Source organism: Malurus melanocephalus, unplaced genomic scaffold, assembly GCF_030028575.1.
Source record: "Malurus melanocephalus ecotype Western Australia unplaced genomic scaffold, MMel_1.1 scaffold_593, whole genome shotgun sequence".
NCBI classification, from domain to species: domain Eukaryota; kingdom Metazoa; phylum Chordata; class Aves; order Passeriformes; family Maluridae; genus Malurus; species Malurus melanocephalus.
Window position 1 is genome coordinate 312,473 of NW_026623825.1, and position 15,989 is coordinate 328,461.

The 15,989-nt window shown below is 48.1% G+C and overlaps 1 protein-coding gene across 1 annotated transcript in view; it reads left to right on the plus strand.

The window, feature by feature from the left end:
• Positions 1-5,695: 5,695 nt before the first annotated feature.
• ZCCHC14 (zinc finger CCHC-type containing 14) overlaps positions 5,696-15,989 on the plus strand; it is a 47,507-nt gene continuing 37,213 nt past the window's right edge. The window contains exon 1 of the mRNA XM_057382941.1: positions 5,696-6,367. Coding sequence (XP_057238924.1) covers positions 5,804-6,367 — 564 coding nt within the window. The 5' untranslated portion in view covers positions 5,696-5,803. The remainder of the gene's footprint in view (positions 6,368-15,989) is intronic.

The window sequence follows — 15,989 nt, forward strand, 5'->3', positions numbered from 1 at the left end:
CTTCAAACGGATCTCGCTGGATATTGGAACACAGACCCAAAGCAGCCAGAAAAGGGATATGAGGTGAAAACACCCCAAGGAATGTCACTGCAATAATCAAGTAAATACTTCCAGATTTTCCTTTCCAGCTCTGAAGTGTTTTGGCTTTAGCAAGGAGTAAATTAACGTTGTGTAATGATGGGGGCTGGAATCAGCCTGTGGATCACAGGGGACAGCTCCAGGCTGGGCTGCTGCACACCCCTCGTTCGGTAAATCACCCAAAATGTGACTTTCCTGAGGAAAGATTTGAGGAAGGAATAATTCCCAGCAGGAATACAAAGGAAATATCTGCACTGGGATGGGGCAGCGGGGCCAGGCTGAGGCATCCCCGTCCTTCCAGCCAGGACAGGCAGGGGAACCCAAAGCTTTTTTTTTGCAGCAGCAGCAGCAGCTCCCGAGATGGATCCAGGCAGCGAGGGAAGGGAGCTGGGGAGTGTTTTTTCAGCCGGGCACTGTGGATTTTCACGCTGAAGGAAGTCCCACAAGGAGCCATGCACAGCCAGAAGGGYATCCTGGTTTTTGGGACCGAGTGGGGCTGTGCCAGCCCTGCCCTGCTGGGGAGGGGACACCGGGGACACGGGGGCGAGGGGCGTGCAGGGCTCAGCCTGMGAATTTTGAACGGTGACAGACGAGGCAGGGCGTGATTTAGGGGGGATCTTCACTGAGAGAGAGGCGAGCCTGTCCCTTATGCCTCCAGCTGGAAAAAAGCCCTGGAAAAATCCGTATTTCCAGACAGTTTTGTGCGTGCCGGAGTCTATCGGCAGAGGGCAGCGACACTCGCAGCACACGCTCATCCCTCCATCCATCCCTCYGCTGCTGTCACCGCAAGGACACCTTCCCCACCCTGCCCAAACCCRACCCGCTTCAATCCCCAAAAATCAGACATTCCGAGGGACGCGGCGAGCCCGACATCTGGCCGCTTTTTGTTTTTTTTATTTTTTTATTTATTTTTTTATTCCCTCTTCCCAAAGCCCCACGTGGTATTTTTTCTGCGCGCTTCAAAGCTGAGGTTTGTTTGTTTTTTCAAGCCCGAGAGCTCCAATCGCAGCATCTGCGCGAAAGGCTCCAGGAAATAACCCGTGTGCACAGAAGTAGTTGAGCGAAGATGTAAGGGCAATATTTATCTTCCCCTTCCGTGGATCAGCACGGAGACACGCAAAGCTCCGGCTGCTGCCACTCACCGCATCCCGGCAGGAAATTTGGGAGAGTTTTAGGGGGRATCAAAGGATTGCGGTGGGGATCGGGAGAGGTGGGAGCCAGGCAGGGCAAAAACGGGAATGAGAGGTGAGGTTTGGAACAAGGCAGCCAGGGTGGGATGGAGGGAGAGCAAGGGGTGGTGAGCAGAGGGAAATTTGGGAGAGGTGGGATAGGATGGAATGAATTCAAGGAAATAGGGATGAGGGATGAGGGGAGAAGCAGGGGAGAATTTGGGATAGGGTGGAAGGAATTCAAGGAGATAGGGATAAGGGATGAGGGGAGAGCAAGGGGTGGTGAGCAGAGGGAAATTTGGGAGAGATGGGATAGGATGGAATTAATTCAAGGAAATAGGGATTGGGAATGAGGGAAGAGGCAGGGGGGAATTTGGGATTGGTGGGATAGGGTGGAAGGAATTCAAGGAAAAAAGGATTAGGGGAGAGCAGGGGGTGGTGAGAAGAGGGAAATTTGGGAGATATGGGATAGGATGGAAGGAATTCAAGGAAATAGAGATAAGGGATGAGGGGAGAGCAGGGGGTGGTGAGCAGTGGGGAATTTGGGAGAGGTGGGATACAACAGAGGGAATGAAAGGAGATAGGGATGAAGGATGAAGGGAGAGGCAGGGGATGGTGAGCAGAGGGAAATTTGGGAGAGGTGGGATAGGGTGGAAGGAATGCAAGGAGGTGGCACTGAGTGTCTCTAAAGGAAACAACACCTCTGGGGTGAGAGGCACAGAGACCCCACACTGAACACCCAACCTTGGACTGTCAGGRTTTTTGTTCATCCATGGCTTTGAGATCGGATCATCCTGGGAAAGCATTCACTCCCAAAAAGAGGGGAAGGAAAGCTGCTTTGGCATGGAACCCCTCGAGGGAAGGCTGCCCATCACATCTGACTCATACCCCAGACAGCAGCGGGYTCAGCTCTGGCTTTGCAAGTCATTTTGGTGGGAGATTTGGAATTTCCAGGCTGGATTTCTGGCAGAAGTGCTAAGATTTGAGCCACATTTAGGAGGTTTAAAATGTCAAATGTGTCATTAAATGGGCAGAAGTTTTTGCAAGTTTGAACAGCCTCCTGAAGGCTCCTAAATGCGGTGGGGGAAAGCTCAGATGGAGAAAGGTCCCTGTGGAGTCCTGTGGGCTGGGAACACTGGGCATTTGATGGATCTGGGTAACTCAACCAGCCTTTTATCCAGCAGCCTCACAAATAAATCTCCTTTTCCATGGTAGGGATTCTCATTTYCATTGTCTCTGTGGATGAAAACAGAAGTGAACAATCTCCTTTCACATTGGGCTCAGTCACCCACTCCACACTGAATTATTTCAGTGATTTTTTTATGGTTTTTGGACATTCCATTTGCATGGAGTCAAACTCACAGGAAGGAATTATCTGRGTGGGTTTGGCTACGATGGCTCTGAGGTGCTGCTTGAAGGGAGAGAAGCACTCCTTGGTTTAACAGGACTGAGGAAATCCAAACAGGAGAATTCAGACCCTTAGGACAGCAGGTAAAACTGAAATGTTGAAGGACTGAACCCTCTCTGAGTCCTCACCTGACTGAAACATCCAGTAACTGCCTCTGCATGCTCTGAAAATACAAAAACAAGAAAAAAAACTTCCCTCTTAGTTATTGTTAACTGATTATTCCAGCAAGGAATCTTCCCCAGTTGTCTCAAACATGCACAAAGAGAATTTTCTGGGAGAAGAGGCAGGAAATGGGATGATCTGGGGGTGAAGTGAGGAGCCAGATTTGATGTCCTGTGCTCGTAGGAGGAACAGGGCTGCTCAGGAACCCCAGAGCAGCCTTCACTCCCAATTCAGTGTCTGGACAAATGGTAACACAAGCTCTTACACGGTTGAKTTATCTCCCTGAAGGCGGCTCTGGCTCTGCCTCTGGATAGTCAGGAATTCTTGGTGACAGAATTCTATGTCACATCCTTTTGGTTTCCTCTGACTTCACCCAAAGCCACTTCCAATCAGAGAAAAAGCTCCCAATTCATCTCTTGTGTTTCAGGTTAGGATTTGTTTGCTGCCTGGCATCAAAGACAAACAATTTCTGGCTGCAAACCACAAACTCACTCTTGAGCAGCAAAATTCTCATTCAAACTTTATTTAGGCTTAGTGTTTGATTTGGTTCTCAAGCAGAAAGTTGAAATCTCCTTCACCTTGCTGCAGAAACCTGCCTTTGAGCGCAGCGTGGGGCTTTCAGGATGGATTAGCGGATAAAGGACGCGCTTTCAGGGTGGATAAAGACATCAATCTAAGCAGAAAGGCCACCAAAGAACTCCTCCTGCTCATGCCAACAGCCTGGCCCGTTCTAGAACTCATCACAGACCTTTCCTTAGGGACTGAGAGAGCTTCCTCTGCTTCCCACACATCCCTTCCTCCCGTGCACAATGCCGGGCACGGCAGGAAAAGGAAGCACATATGGTTTGCACTCCATGAGGGATCTCTGCGAGGGAAGGACATGGAGAGGCTGTGGGGCTGTCAAGGACCCTCTCACAGCAGGAGCAGGGCTGTGTCTCTTTACAATTCAGGACATTATGCAGCCCCTGTGAGTGTCCTTTGCCTGCTGAYTCCTGCATTTCCTTGGGACTCCGATAAATGCAGTCGGAGATTCCACAGGGAAATAAAAAMGGATGAACTACCAGCATTTGGAATTTTTGTGGTGCGGCAGTTCGTCTCAGCAAGGTGTATAATGAGATTTCCAATAAACCATCACCCGGAGGAATGAGACTTTTTCTCTTCTGCGAAACCAACACAAGTGGTCTCACAACTCATGTGAGAGCCTGCATCCCACACTTGGGCATCTGCACATCCCATAAAGATCAACCTGAAAGAAAATGCAATTTTGCCTGTRAAAACATCAATGTTGGGTCTTTTGTTTATCTGCAGCGCAGCAACGTTTCACTTGTGAAAATAAAACACACGGTCCATCTTCCAAGATTACCATCATATAAAAACCAAGCCTGGGGCTGCATTAAAAAATGTTATTCCTGGCTTGTCCCAGTTAAAGATCATCACCCGTGTCATTTATCCAGCTGATGCGCAGTCTGGCTACCACTGGGCTACCACAGCCAAACAGCCGAGTCCCATGGAAAAACACCGTGAAAAATAGAAATTGTGTGTCCACCCCTTGGCCGCCGGATGCCGTCCGTGCAATTCGCAGGCAAATCTGCAGCCCAAAACCCCGCTGGAAAATGTGCATTGCCACATCGCTGCCAGCCAGAATCCCGGTTTGGAACGGAGGGTGGGAATGTGGGGGGCAAAAAAGTGATCACTTTGAGAGGTCTTTGGTGTCTCTTTTGTTTCCACACTGAATTTAAAGACAATCAGGAGCCAGGTGCCAAACTGGCGTTGACTGTGAAGCGCGGGTTGGGTTGGTGGCGGCTCCGACAAGCGCCTGTGCCAAAAGCTTTATCGGGGTTTTGGCATCACCACCCAGCACCAGCTCAGGCTGCATCCCTGAGGCTCTTTGTCATCCTAAAACTACGGCTGACGAAGGAGAGCATCGAAGCCATTCCCTCCTCTACTCCGTGAGGTTCCTCGTGGCTGGAATGAGGTGTTTTGACTGAAAAGGAAGGGAAAAGGCACCTATTGCCCACATTGGASGCAGCAAAGAACACGGGAAACACTCGGAGCCAGGGCACAGACTGCAAATGCAGCTGCCATGAAGGGGAGAAGGAAGGAAGATGCACACACACACGATTTGGGATTTCGGTCAGGATGCGCCCCGAGGCTCCTCTCCAGCCCGCAGGGATAAYCCCGAGGGGAGAACAGGAGCCTCAGGCGCAAACCCGCCAGCTCGGCGGGGTCAGCTGGAGCAGGGCAAAGCACAGCTCTGCSCTGAGAGGGTTCACCGCCCCTCARAGCCCCTCAGAGCCCYCAGARCCGGRGCCSCCTCAGCCGCGCTCCCTCCGCACCCGCGGGCGCCGCACACAAAAGGAACCCGCGCCCGCCCCTCTCTTATTTAAGGACTCCCTGACCAATCAGCGCCGGGGGCGGGGCTAAGGGAGAAATTGACAAGCCGCCGACACCCCGCCCCGCGCGCGCGGGAGGGGGCGTGGAGAAGAGCAGCGACAGCCAATCGCCATCAAGGGGCGGCCGGCTCGACCAATCAGCGGCGCGGGGGGCGTGTCCCGCCGCGGGGTCAGGCCGGGAGCGAAGGCGCCCGTCGCTCCCTGTTCCTCCCGCTCCGCTCGCGGCCGAGCCTGCTCACCGCGGGATCCCTCCGCCTGCGCGCAGCGGCGGCGGGCTGTGCGCGCCGCTCCGTGCCCCTCCGCCCGGGAGGGATTATTTCCCGCGGTCGCGGCGGCGGGGCGGCCCCGGCGGGGCCGGGGGATGGAGGCACCGGGCGCCCGCCGGAGGGACGGAGGAGCCGCCCCGTGAGGGAGGAACGGGAGCGCAGCGGCCTCCTCGGGGCCGCCGGCGGGCGGGGACCCCGCGGCCAGGCCGCGCCTCAGCGCTCGGGCCTGCGCCGCCCTCAGCGGGGCCCGGCCCGGCCCTGCCCGCCCGGAGCTGCCCCAGGCCGGGTGTGCGAGCCCCGGCCGGGGCGTGCTCAGCGCGGAGCACCATGGTGGAGAAGCGGTGCCCGCGGCTGCAGCGGGACGGCGTGTACCGCTGGTTCTCCGAGCTGCCCTCCCCGCAGCGCGTGGAGTTCCTGTGCGGCCTCCTGGACCTGTGCATCCCGCTGGAGCTGCGCTTCTTGGGCGCCTGCCTGGAGGACCTGGCCCGCAAGGATTATCACTCCCTGCGCGACTCCGAGATCAAAGCCAACAACCCCGCCGACCTGGGCAGCCTCACCAACCTGACGGACGAGGTGGTGCGCAGCAAACTCTTGGTGTCCCTCGCCCTGCTCGGCTCTGCCCACCGGGAGGCCGCCGGGGTCCTGTTCCGCACCCTCACTCACATCGACTCGGTCATCAACAACTACGGGCTGCAGCTCAACGAGGGCCGCACGGGGGATGAGTTCCTGTTGCTCTTCACCATGGCATCCAACCACCCGGCGTTCAGCTTCCACCAGAAGCAGGTACTGAGGCAGGAGCTCACCCAGATCCAGAGTCTCATGGCCAGCAGCAGCAAGAATCCCAGCACCTCTACCCTCAACACCATGGCAACCTATCCTGGCTGCCATAAGGTGGGTATCCGGCTTTTTTCCACGCTCATTTTTCTTCCGCTCTCATTTCAAACCGTGCTTTAGCACAGGGGTAAATGGCAGCTTCAGAGGCTGGCTGTTGGTTGATGATGGGGATGGTCAGCTGAGGGCAGAGGGAGGGGATGGATGGAGTTTTTAGGAGCTTSTGACATTTAAATGACAAGGGGTTCGCAAGCAGATCAACAGCAGCAATATAAGCCTTCTCTGATTGCTTCTCAAAGCATCTTCTGGGGGAACAGTTCTGCCAGCGGCATGGAAAAACAGTGATTTAGGAAAGGGAAACAAACACATCTCTGGATGAAAGCATCTGTTTGAAAGTTCCCCTGGAAAAAGTTGTAAAGGAGGAGTAGCTGTCCAGTGGCAGAGCATCTGGAGAGCCTGGGTTTTGTTTAGACGGATGCGATGGCAAACATTTGGAGTTGCTGGTGTTAGGCTAAAAGAAATGTTGTCGTTTTCTGTCACTCTGCGTGCCTCGGGTATTGATCCTGGTGTCGGGGTTCACTGTCATTAACTYGTTCTTTCATTCAATTGCCAGCAGTTAGGCCAGACAGGAACGTTTTAAGATGTGCTGTAAGTAATTAGATATGTGACTGCTTAATTGCTCTCAGCCTCCCACAAATTAGGGACTCAAACTGTCTTTCTGTCTGATTTTAACCCGCTTGAAAGTTCAGACTAAGCTCCAGCTTAGTGGATGCATGTGAGAAGTTAACAGGCTGCAGCCTTTGAGGATGTTTGGACTCATTGAATGATGTGTTGCCCTGCTCTTGGGGAAGGTGGTGAATACCTAAAAGCTGTGAAAACCCCTGTRTTGGAATAATACCCTAAATAAAGCTGTTTCTGAGAGCTCAGTAGAGATTTCACTAAGTTGAGCGCTGAMTTCCAGACTGAGACAGAAATCTGTGCACAGTCTTCCCCTGAATACAAATTTCACGTTTCTTTAAGCACTTCTGCTTTGTGAAATTAGGATGTATTAAACTTCCTATTTTCCTTGCTCTTCCCTTCTTAGGTCTGGTGCTTGTTCCTAAGCTCTTGTAGTAAGGGGGAAGAACAAGGTATGGGAAAACCTCTTCAGTCAGCTGAAACCTCCATGTGGATAAAATATAGCTGRAAAGAATATTTCACACAGGATGTAGAAGGGTATAATTAAAACCAGAAAAAAGCTGCTTTTCAGATACTTAACTACTTGCAGCTTCCCTTATTCAAATGATGCAGCGACCCTGGATTTGAAAAGAAACACTGTAAATCATATACAAGTTCCCCCAAAATAAGACAAGCCAAAAAAAAAAAAAAATATAAAATCAGACAAGCAGAAATATTTTTGAGTGTCTTCTTTTCAAGCTGCAGGATTTATGGAGCTGAAAAACTCCGGCACTATTTATGTCAATCTAAGATGGACGGAGAATCCATCCTGCCATTTTTCCTGCCAGGAATAAGGCAGCCAGGATGGTCGTTTGATTTTTCTTTTCTTCTGAGCTCGCTGAAGGGTTGTCTCTTAAAAAAGCACGTTTTTATAGAAATCTGTGTTGAAGAATCCTGGTTGCTAAGTACAGAGTAGTGAGAGGGAACACAAAGGTGACTTTGCCTTCACAGTCTCTGAATGTGCATTTTGTTTGTGTGTAGATGAAGTGATTTAGATTTCCTTAAAATTGTTGGGGTTTTTTTTTCACTGTTAACTGGGTAATTCTGCTACTTTTAGARTAAGCAGTTGGCTTAAATCAGGAGTTGGATGAAGCAAGTGGAAAAACCAATGTCTTCTCCATTCAGCCCTGTTTAAATATGCACAAATAAATTCCAACACCRAGGCCTTAGATCTTGTGATGTTACCAAGTGATGTTGTGACAATCCTTGGGTTGTAACATCACCTAGAAAAAACAACGAGGATGTGGAGAGAAAGTAAAAGCCCTGGGTCCTGTGCTTCTCTTCTTCCTTGGAATTGGAGGAGAATTCCCTCSCTGTGCCAGCACTTTCTCCTGGCTCCTGTTGCTTTACTCCAGCGTGAGCCACGCTGAGCTGCTGCTGGAATTTGGGTGTTAAATGGGGGAACGCTGCTCCTCTGTTCTCAGCACAAACCTCTCTGAGCTCATCCTGAATGAACTGGAGGAATGGTCACCATTTGAGATCTTGGGAAACTTTGGAAGCTGGGATGGTGGGATGTGAGATGGGTCGCAAATAGTGAGGTCTTTGCGAACTGAATGAGTTACCCCACAGCTTTCCCCTGGTGAGGGTGGGAATAGGGTGTAACTCTTGTGTAACTGTACCTGCTCTACTGTTACAATTTCTGATTTATGGTTGACTTGTTTAGTTGGGGAGATGCAACAGAAATCTGAGCAGTGCTCTTTGTTCTCTCTGCAGGAGCAAATGGGAATGTGCTGCTTCTGCTTAGCCAGTCCTATTAAAATATGGCCCAGCTTGATATGAGCTATAACTTTTTCCAGTGGATTGGATCTTGCAATCCTTTTTGCATCTCCTCTTTCACATTTTACAGTGAAATATCTCAAAAGCAAAGTGCGTTTAACAGGGAAGAAACTGAACAGTTGATACAAATTTACTGTAAATATTTCATGATTCCTCAAGTTGCTCTGGGGTAGGTGAACACAGCTGAAGGTGGCCAGTGATGCAAACTGCTTTTTGCTGTTTCCTTTTACTGCCTGCAATTGCTGACTATGAGGAGGYTGCCCATATATTTTTTTGCTTTAATTAGTGTTTTTTCAGATGCTTCTTGCCTTATATGACTCTTAACTTTGCAKGAAAAGGTGGCTGTGGCTGGCTGTAAGTAGGTCAGTAATTATTAGATTCATGGTTTCTACCTGATGGTATAAAATGAACGTTGCTTCCTTGCCCTAAGGAGGGAAAACACTGCCCTCTCTACATTGCCTTGGACTCTGTGAGGATGGAATATCCTGAGCAGGAAGGAACCCACACACARAGTGTTGGRTCCAACTCCTGCTCCTGCACAGGAGATCCCAACATTCCCTCCCTGTGCCTTCTGGCTCTGCACAGCTCCCTGATGGGAGGGKGCAGCCAGGGGAGGGTCAGGTTGGACATCAGGAGGAATTTCTTCTTGGGAAGGGTGGTCAGGCCTTGGTAGGGGCTGCCCAGGGAGATTTGGAGTGCCCGTCCCTGGAGGGGTCCAAGGAATGACTGGACATGGTGCTCAGTGCTCTGGGCTGGTGACAAAGTAGGGATTGGGCACAGGTTGGACTTGATGACCTTGGAGGTCTTTTCCAACCTCAGTGATTCAGGGATTCTCTGCTGGAATGGATGGCAGATGGAAACACAAAGCTSAATTTGGATTCTGTGACCTACATGGATACTGGACATCATAGGATGAATTTGTTCATGGACTTTCCCTCTCAAGAACTCTACTGTAACTAACTCTGAGGACAGAACTTCAGCACTAGGGAAGTTATTAATGAATCTGTCACTCTGTTTGCTGGAGTTGTTTCATCTCCTCATTGAGATCGTGCTGTAAAAAAAGGGAAATAAGATCATGCATTGGGTACTCAGCACCTGCTCTGCTGTGACAAGAGCTCTTCAGTGCAGTCAGGGGGATGAGCTGTAGGGTTAGATCAGATGTTAGGAAAAAATTCTTCCCTGTGAGAGTGCTGAGGCCCTGGCACAGGGTGCCCAGAGAAGCTGTGGCTGCYCCTGGATCCCTGGAAGTGTCCAAGGCCAGGYTGGACAGGGCTTGGAGCWCYCTGGGGGWCAGTGGAAGGTKTCCCTGCCCATGGGATGGAATGGGATGAACTTTAAGGTCCCTCCCAACCCAAACAATTCCATGATTCTTTTATGACGATTTTGGGATCTGGTTTTGGGTTCAGCTGCTGAGACAGGGTCAGAAATAGCCACCCTGCAGTTTGTTTGCAACTGAAGGGAAATAAGGGGCAGTGACCCCGTGCTTATGTGGCTGTTTCGGGTTGGTATCTTGTGRATGGGATGGAGGGTTCCTGCCCAGTCAGCTTCCAAATACTGCTCCAATGGCTATTTCAAGTTTATAGCATAAGGTACTATTTTTCACTCATGCTAATTCCATGGGCTCCTCTAAAACTTCCAAAGAATTAAGGCTGTGTATTGAGAGCTATGGAGTTGCTCTGAGGGATCCATTTCCAGTATTTTCACCTGTCTGCACTGTTTGCCTCAGGAGCATGAATGGACATAACTCCATTGAGAAATATTCCGAGATTTTTATTTCACCAGTGGAGTGGCGAGTTATAAAAAACTATCACTTTTTAGGTTGAAGCTGAGTCCTCAAGCTCTCACAGGGAAATCTATTAAGTGATCTATGTCATCTGCCTTTATGGCTTTTATTTGAGCACTGTAGAAATAGAATAAATCTTGGCAATCTTAATTTTTAGCCTCTTTRAGGGTATTTCWTGGCTTCAGCAGGTGACCATGTTGRGAGCAGTTGCTGGCTGGGATTAGAGGTGTTTACTCACTGATATCAAGAGTTGCTATCTCAGAATGATTTCACTTTCTAAACCACATGAATCCAACCTCAGGAGCTGYAGGGGCAGGTCTTGTAGCTTCCAGCTGGTGACATTGCCAAGCCTTGCATGTCTTTTGCATGTCCTTTGAGAATTTTGGGTACTCCAGGCAACATGGATTRCACACACTTCTTGTTATTCCGCTTAAAAAATGTGAGGCTTTGAGTTCTGGCTCTCTTCTCACTCATGGTTTTGTTTGAAAGTTGAAATGGTTCAGTCTCAAAATTGCAATATTTTCAGAAATGAGCTTTACATAGATAGGAATCCTTGGAAGACAATAGTCTTGGGTAATAACAATATTAATTAGCACTAGATTCTCTTTGTCTGATCCTGTGTTCTGTGATGAACTTGAATTTAGGAGCCTAAACGAGTTTGCTCGGGAAATGCACTGTACATCCAAACATCAGGGACAGAGCAGCCAAAAAAATGTGTGTTGAGCTAATAATGATGATGTTTTTTCCATGAACTGTTTTCCCATTTTTGCACGGGCTGAATGAAGTTTTTGTTTAAGAGTGCATTCCACTTCACGTTCTTAATTTATTCTATTTTCTACTAATTACCCTGTAACTGTTGTCAGTGAAGCAACACTGAAGTGGGCCTCATTCTTRTGGAATAAAGATTCTTTTTGGAAGGTGTTGGATTTTCAGACTGCAGCAGATCCAAACTGTTTTAATGGAATTGGTGCACGAGCTGGAGGAGATCCTGCAGCAGATCCTGTGTGGAGAAGCAGAGCCAGCAGTAGTTAACCACACCTCACAGGCATTCCAGGGGCTGACTTCAAAGGTGCTGAACRGCAGCCTTGTTTGGAAGTGTTGAACCATTTGGTTTAGTGGCTTGTTAAATGTTTGAGTTGCTAAAACTGAGATCCTGTCACCTTCAATGGCAGGAGGCACAGCACTGCCTCTTCCTGGCAGGACAGAGCTCGGCTTCTTCTGTCATCTTGAATATTCAAATACTCCAGTGTCCGTTTTACTACTTGCTCTGGAGTGCTTTTTATCTTTAAAAAAGCAAATATAGACTCAAGAACATAGATAAGATTTCTCAGAGCCCACAGAATTTTATTATAGGAATGCTGGATCTAATTTGTCTGTGGAAATGAGAACCACTGTCATGCTTCCACTCGAATTTGACTTCAATATTTGGCAGAAGAACTGGAGCCTGTTGAAATAAAGTTGTTCCTTCCTGAGGCTTGAAATGGGTATTAATATCAAGAAAAGAGTTGTTGATAYGGTTCAGATCTGTCCTTCTTTGCGTGGGGTTTGTAAGGAGCAAACTTCAGAATTCCTTGCTCTTTCCTCATGCTGAACCAGAATTTTTCCATTGGGATGATTATCCAGTAACCAGCTTGGGAAGGGATAAACCTTTTAACAGGTGTTCAGGCCAATACAGGATTTCAGGGGTTTGTGAATAGCTGAAGTGATCCAGAAATAATCAGATCAAGAGCAAGATCTTAGTTTTAATTACAGACCYGCCAAGTCCCGAGGATAAATAGCGAAAGTGAACACTTTCCATATGTATTATGAATTCTTCTCCAATGTCTTCTCTTTTCTTCCACTATAAGAAAAAAAGGAGAACATTGAGGGGCTGGAGCATGTCCAGGGAAGGGAACGGAGCTGGGGAAGGGTCTGGAATCCCAGGAGGGGCTGAGGGAGCTGGGAAAGGGCTCAACCTGGAGCAAAGGGGGATCAGGGGGGACCTTGTGGCTCTGCACAACTCCCTGACAGGAGGGGACAGCCGGGGGGATTTGGGATCTGCTCCAGGGAACAGGGACAGGAGGAGAGGGAACGGCCTCAGGCTGGACTGGGAAGGGGCAGGGGGGACACCAGGAGGAATTTCTACGTGGAAAGGGTGCTCAGGGATTGGAACTGCCCAGGGAAGTGGTGAAATCACCATCCAGGGAAGAAAACGTGTGKATGTGACACTTGGGGATATGGTTTAGTAGTGATCATGGCTGGACTCTGTGTCTCAGAGGTCCTTTCCAACCTTAATGACTCGGTGCTTCCATGATTTTAAGTAGTTTTATTACACTCAAGCCATTACTTAAGTGAATATTGAAAAGGAGAAGGAGAGAGAAGTAGAATCAGTGGATTTGTGACTTTTCAGATGATTCCTTTGTGAGCTGTTGCAGAAGAGATAGAGGTGGTTAACTTTTGGTGGCATCAGGTGAAGGACCGGGGATATGTTTGTGTATCAGTGCTGGGATGTGGAGCAGCAGTTCTGTTCCAAGGTCTGGTTAGAAGTAGGTATTTGGTTTGATTTTGGAGTGGTTTGAATAATTGATTTGTAAAATTCAGATTTGATGAATCCACTAACTCTATGATAAATTCGTGTTTCTGTTATTAACAGTGTTTGCAGTTCTTTAAGCGAAGGGTTTTTAGTAGAAATTAGTCCATAAAATCCAACCCAGACTTATTTTGGTCCATCTGTTCTCCTGAATTCATAAGGAGCCTTGGAGCAGGTGTGTGATTGTCCCGTAGTGTTTAAGTACCACATGCCTCATTTCATTCCGGAGAGTCTCCCAGGACAAAACCATCTGATCTATCATCCATTATCCCATTTCCCTGTGAATTGCCTCTTCACCCTTTGTGTTCCYTCTCTAGGAGAAAAGGTGCATTTTGTAGCTGCTGAAACATGGAGGCACCTGGCTCTTACAGATATTTTCACTGTTGGAACTGCTTTAATTTGTAGCACAAACTAAAMACTTCCAGTTGCATCCATGTCCCAGTCCAACAAAGCGACTAAATATGTGTAAATTTGGGTGATGAGRACTTTACTGGGTATGTGGAAAGCTGGAGGTGTTGGTGAGCACTTCTTAAACATCCTTGGGGAAAAGCCTGAATCTTCCAAAGGAGAAGGCTGTAATTTCTTCTTCCAGTGGGAGAACAGTCAGGTGTTTGGATATTTAARTAAATGCAAGACTGGTGCCTGAGGCAATGGTTTCACAAGCAGCTGGGCAGACTGATGACTTGTTACTACCAAGAGGAAGATGTTTGCCCAGTCCTGCTCCTCCTGGGTTTGTCTCAGTGGATTTGGAATTGCAGATCCTGGCATTGGTTGCTCTTGTCTCCTGCCTGTGGTGTTATATTGACAGCTGAGTGTTAGCAATGCATTTTTATTCAAATCCTTTAAAACCTGACTTCTGTCCCTTTGTTGGGAAATGGCAGCTTATCTGCCTGAGCTTGCATATCCCTGCCATCAAACTTCTCCTGGAGCCTTGCTGCAAACAGGATTGCACCATGTTAAAGACCTTGGTGTTAACCTCAAAATAAGCTGCTGTTAATACTCAGTAATATGAACCTGGCAGRAGAGGAGTTGAGTGGTTTTTACCCCCTGGATTCCAATTCCTGAGCTCACTCATGCACGTTACCTGCTCCTGGAGGGCAGTTTATGGCTAAAAAAAMCCCCTTTTTTAATGGATAATTCCAAAGCCAGTATGGGCAGAAGCGTTTCCCTGTGGGACTCTCAATTTATCATTGGTCATTGTTGAATTTAAAACACGTGGAAAAGTTTTCCTGTGTGATCAATGAGAGAATGTATTTGGAGCTCTGGGATCTCCCTTAACTCACTCATGGCTCTTACGTATTGTTTGCTTCTCCTGTGTAACACATGACCTGAATTTCATACCTAACCAGGTACAAAATCCCTATTTTGTTCCCTCAGATCCTGTATCATTGTTCCATGTGTCCATGGTGCTTTGGGCAGTGGCTGTGTTGATTTTTATTTTTTTTTTAGTATTTCTGGCTCCACTTCAAACTAAGTCAGCAAATACTTTGCTATTAAACCATGTATTTTCTGTACTCTGTTTATTTTTCAAAGGAACAGATAATTGCTGTTTTGGTAAAACTCTGACCACATTAAGTTCGACTCCTATCAGTCCTGTTATTTTTATGAAAGACTTTGTTGTATTAAATGTTAGCAAAGCTAACAGTTACCCAGCTTCCCAGATTTACCATTTTTCAAAGTGACTTCCACTGTCTGGGATAGAGCCACTTCAGGCAGCAGTGGCTGAAAGAGCAGCACCATYTGTGGAAATAACTGGGTTTATTTTCCTGTGCGCTTTTTGACGGATTGAGAGTTTGGGAGAGCTTTTGCTGTCCCAAGAAGATCTGAATCTGGCAGACCTCTGTGATACTGGGGAGGAAATCACTGTGCTCTGTGGAGAAAAAAGGCTCGGTTTGGATGACGGGTGAAAATGGGAAAAATGTGATAATGGCAGAATTCTAGCAATGGCTTCTGTTCCCTTGACATATTTGTCRTCAACCCCTGGCTCAAAAGTAATTGTTTCTTTTCCTGATAATTGCTGGGGGAGAAGGGCTGGAGGGCAGCATTTAGGGATCCTTCTGTCTCATCTGTGTTGGGAAGGATCCACTCTGCAGTAGCTGATACCAGTTCTGGTCCTGTCATCATTACAATGGAGAACAAAGAAGAGAAGAATTCACTCTGAGCCTCAGTCACTRAGCAGTGATCAATTTTCTTTGTTATTTCCAGTTATGGCTTTAACTTGAAATGCAGAAGGCAGTAGGGTTTGCATCTGGAAAATCAGAAGTCCATCTGTGAGCCAGATGCTTTGCTATGGAGGGAGCAGATCAAAGGATCACAGGATCGTCAAGGTTGGGAGAGACCTTAAAGCTCATCTCATTCCAACCCCCCATCATCTTCYTCTAGACCAGTTTGCTCCAAGCAACATTAGAGTTTTAACAATCTCTTTTAGTCGAGTGTTGCAGCTTTTAGAGGAAGCTGCAGGTCMCTGTGATGTGAAAGGAATCCCTGAACAATGCCATGAAACTGGGGAAGGTGCAGCAGAGGATTTTCCTTCTCTCTGACCCTCTAGGAAATGCTGTGCTGGGGGTAAAATTAGGCACGGTGAAGAATATTTAACTCTGGACTTGCTGCTGTTTTGATTGCTCTTCATGGACTCTTTCTGCTGATGTTCTCCAATCATTTCTGTAGAAAAATCCATAGTCTTCTCTTCAAAGGTCTGATGCTGTTTCTTCTTAGACCTTGAATGATTCATGGTTTTTTTTCTGCATTTATAAAACGTCACTCCTGTGGTTTGTTATGATGTATGGCCTGAACATTCCTGGTTCCTGTGATGCCAACTTATCCATCTTCACTGTGAT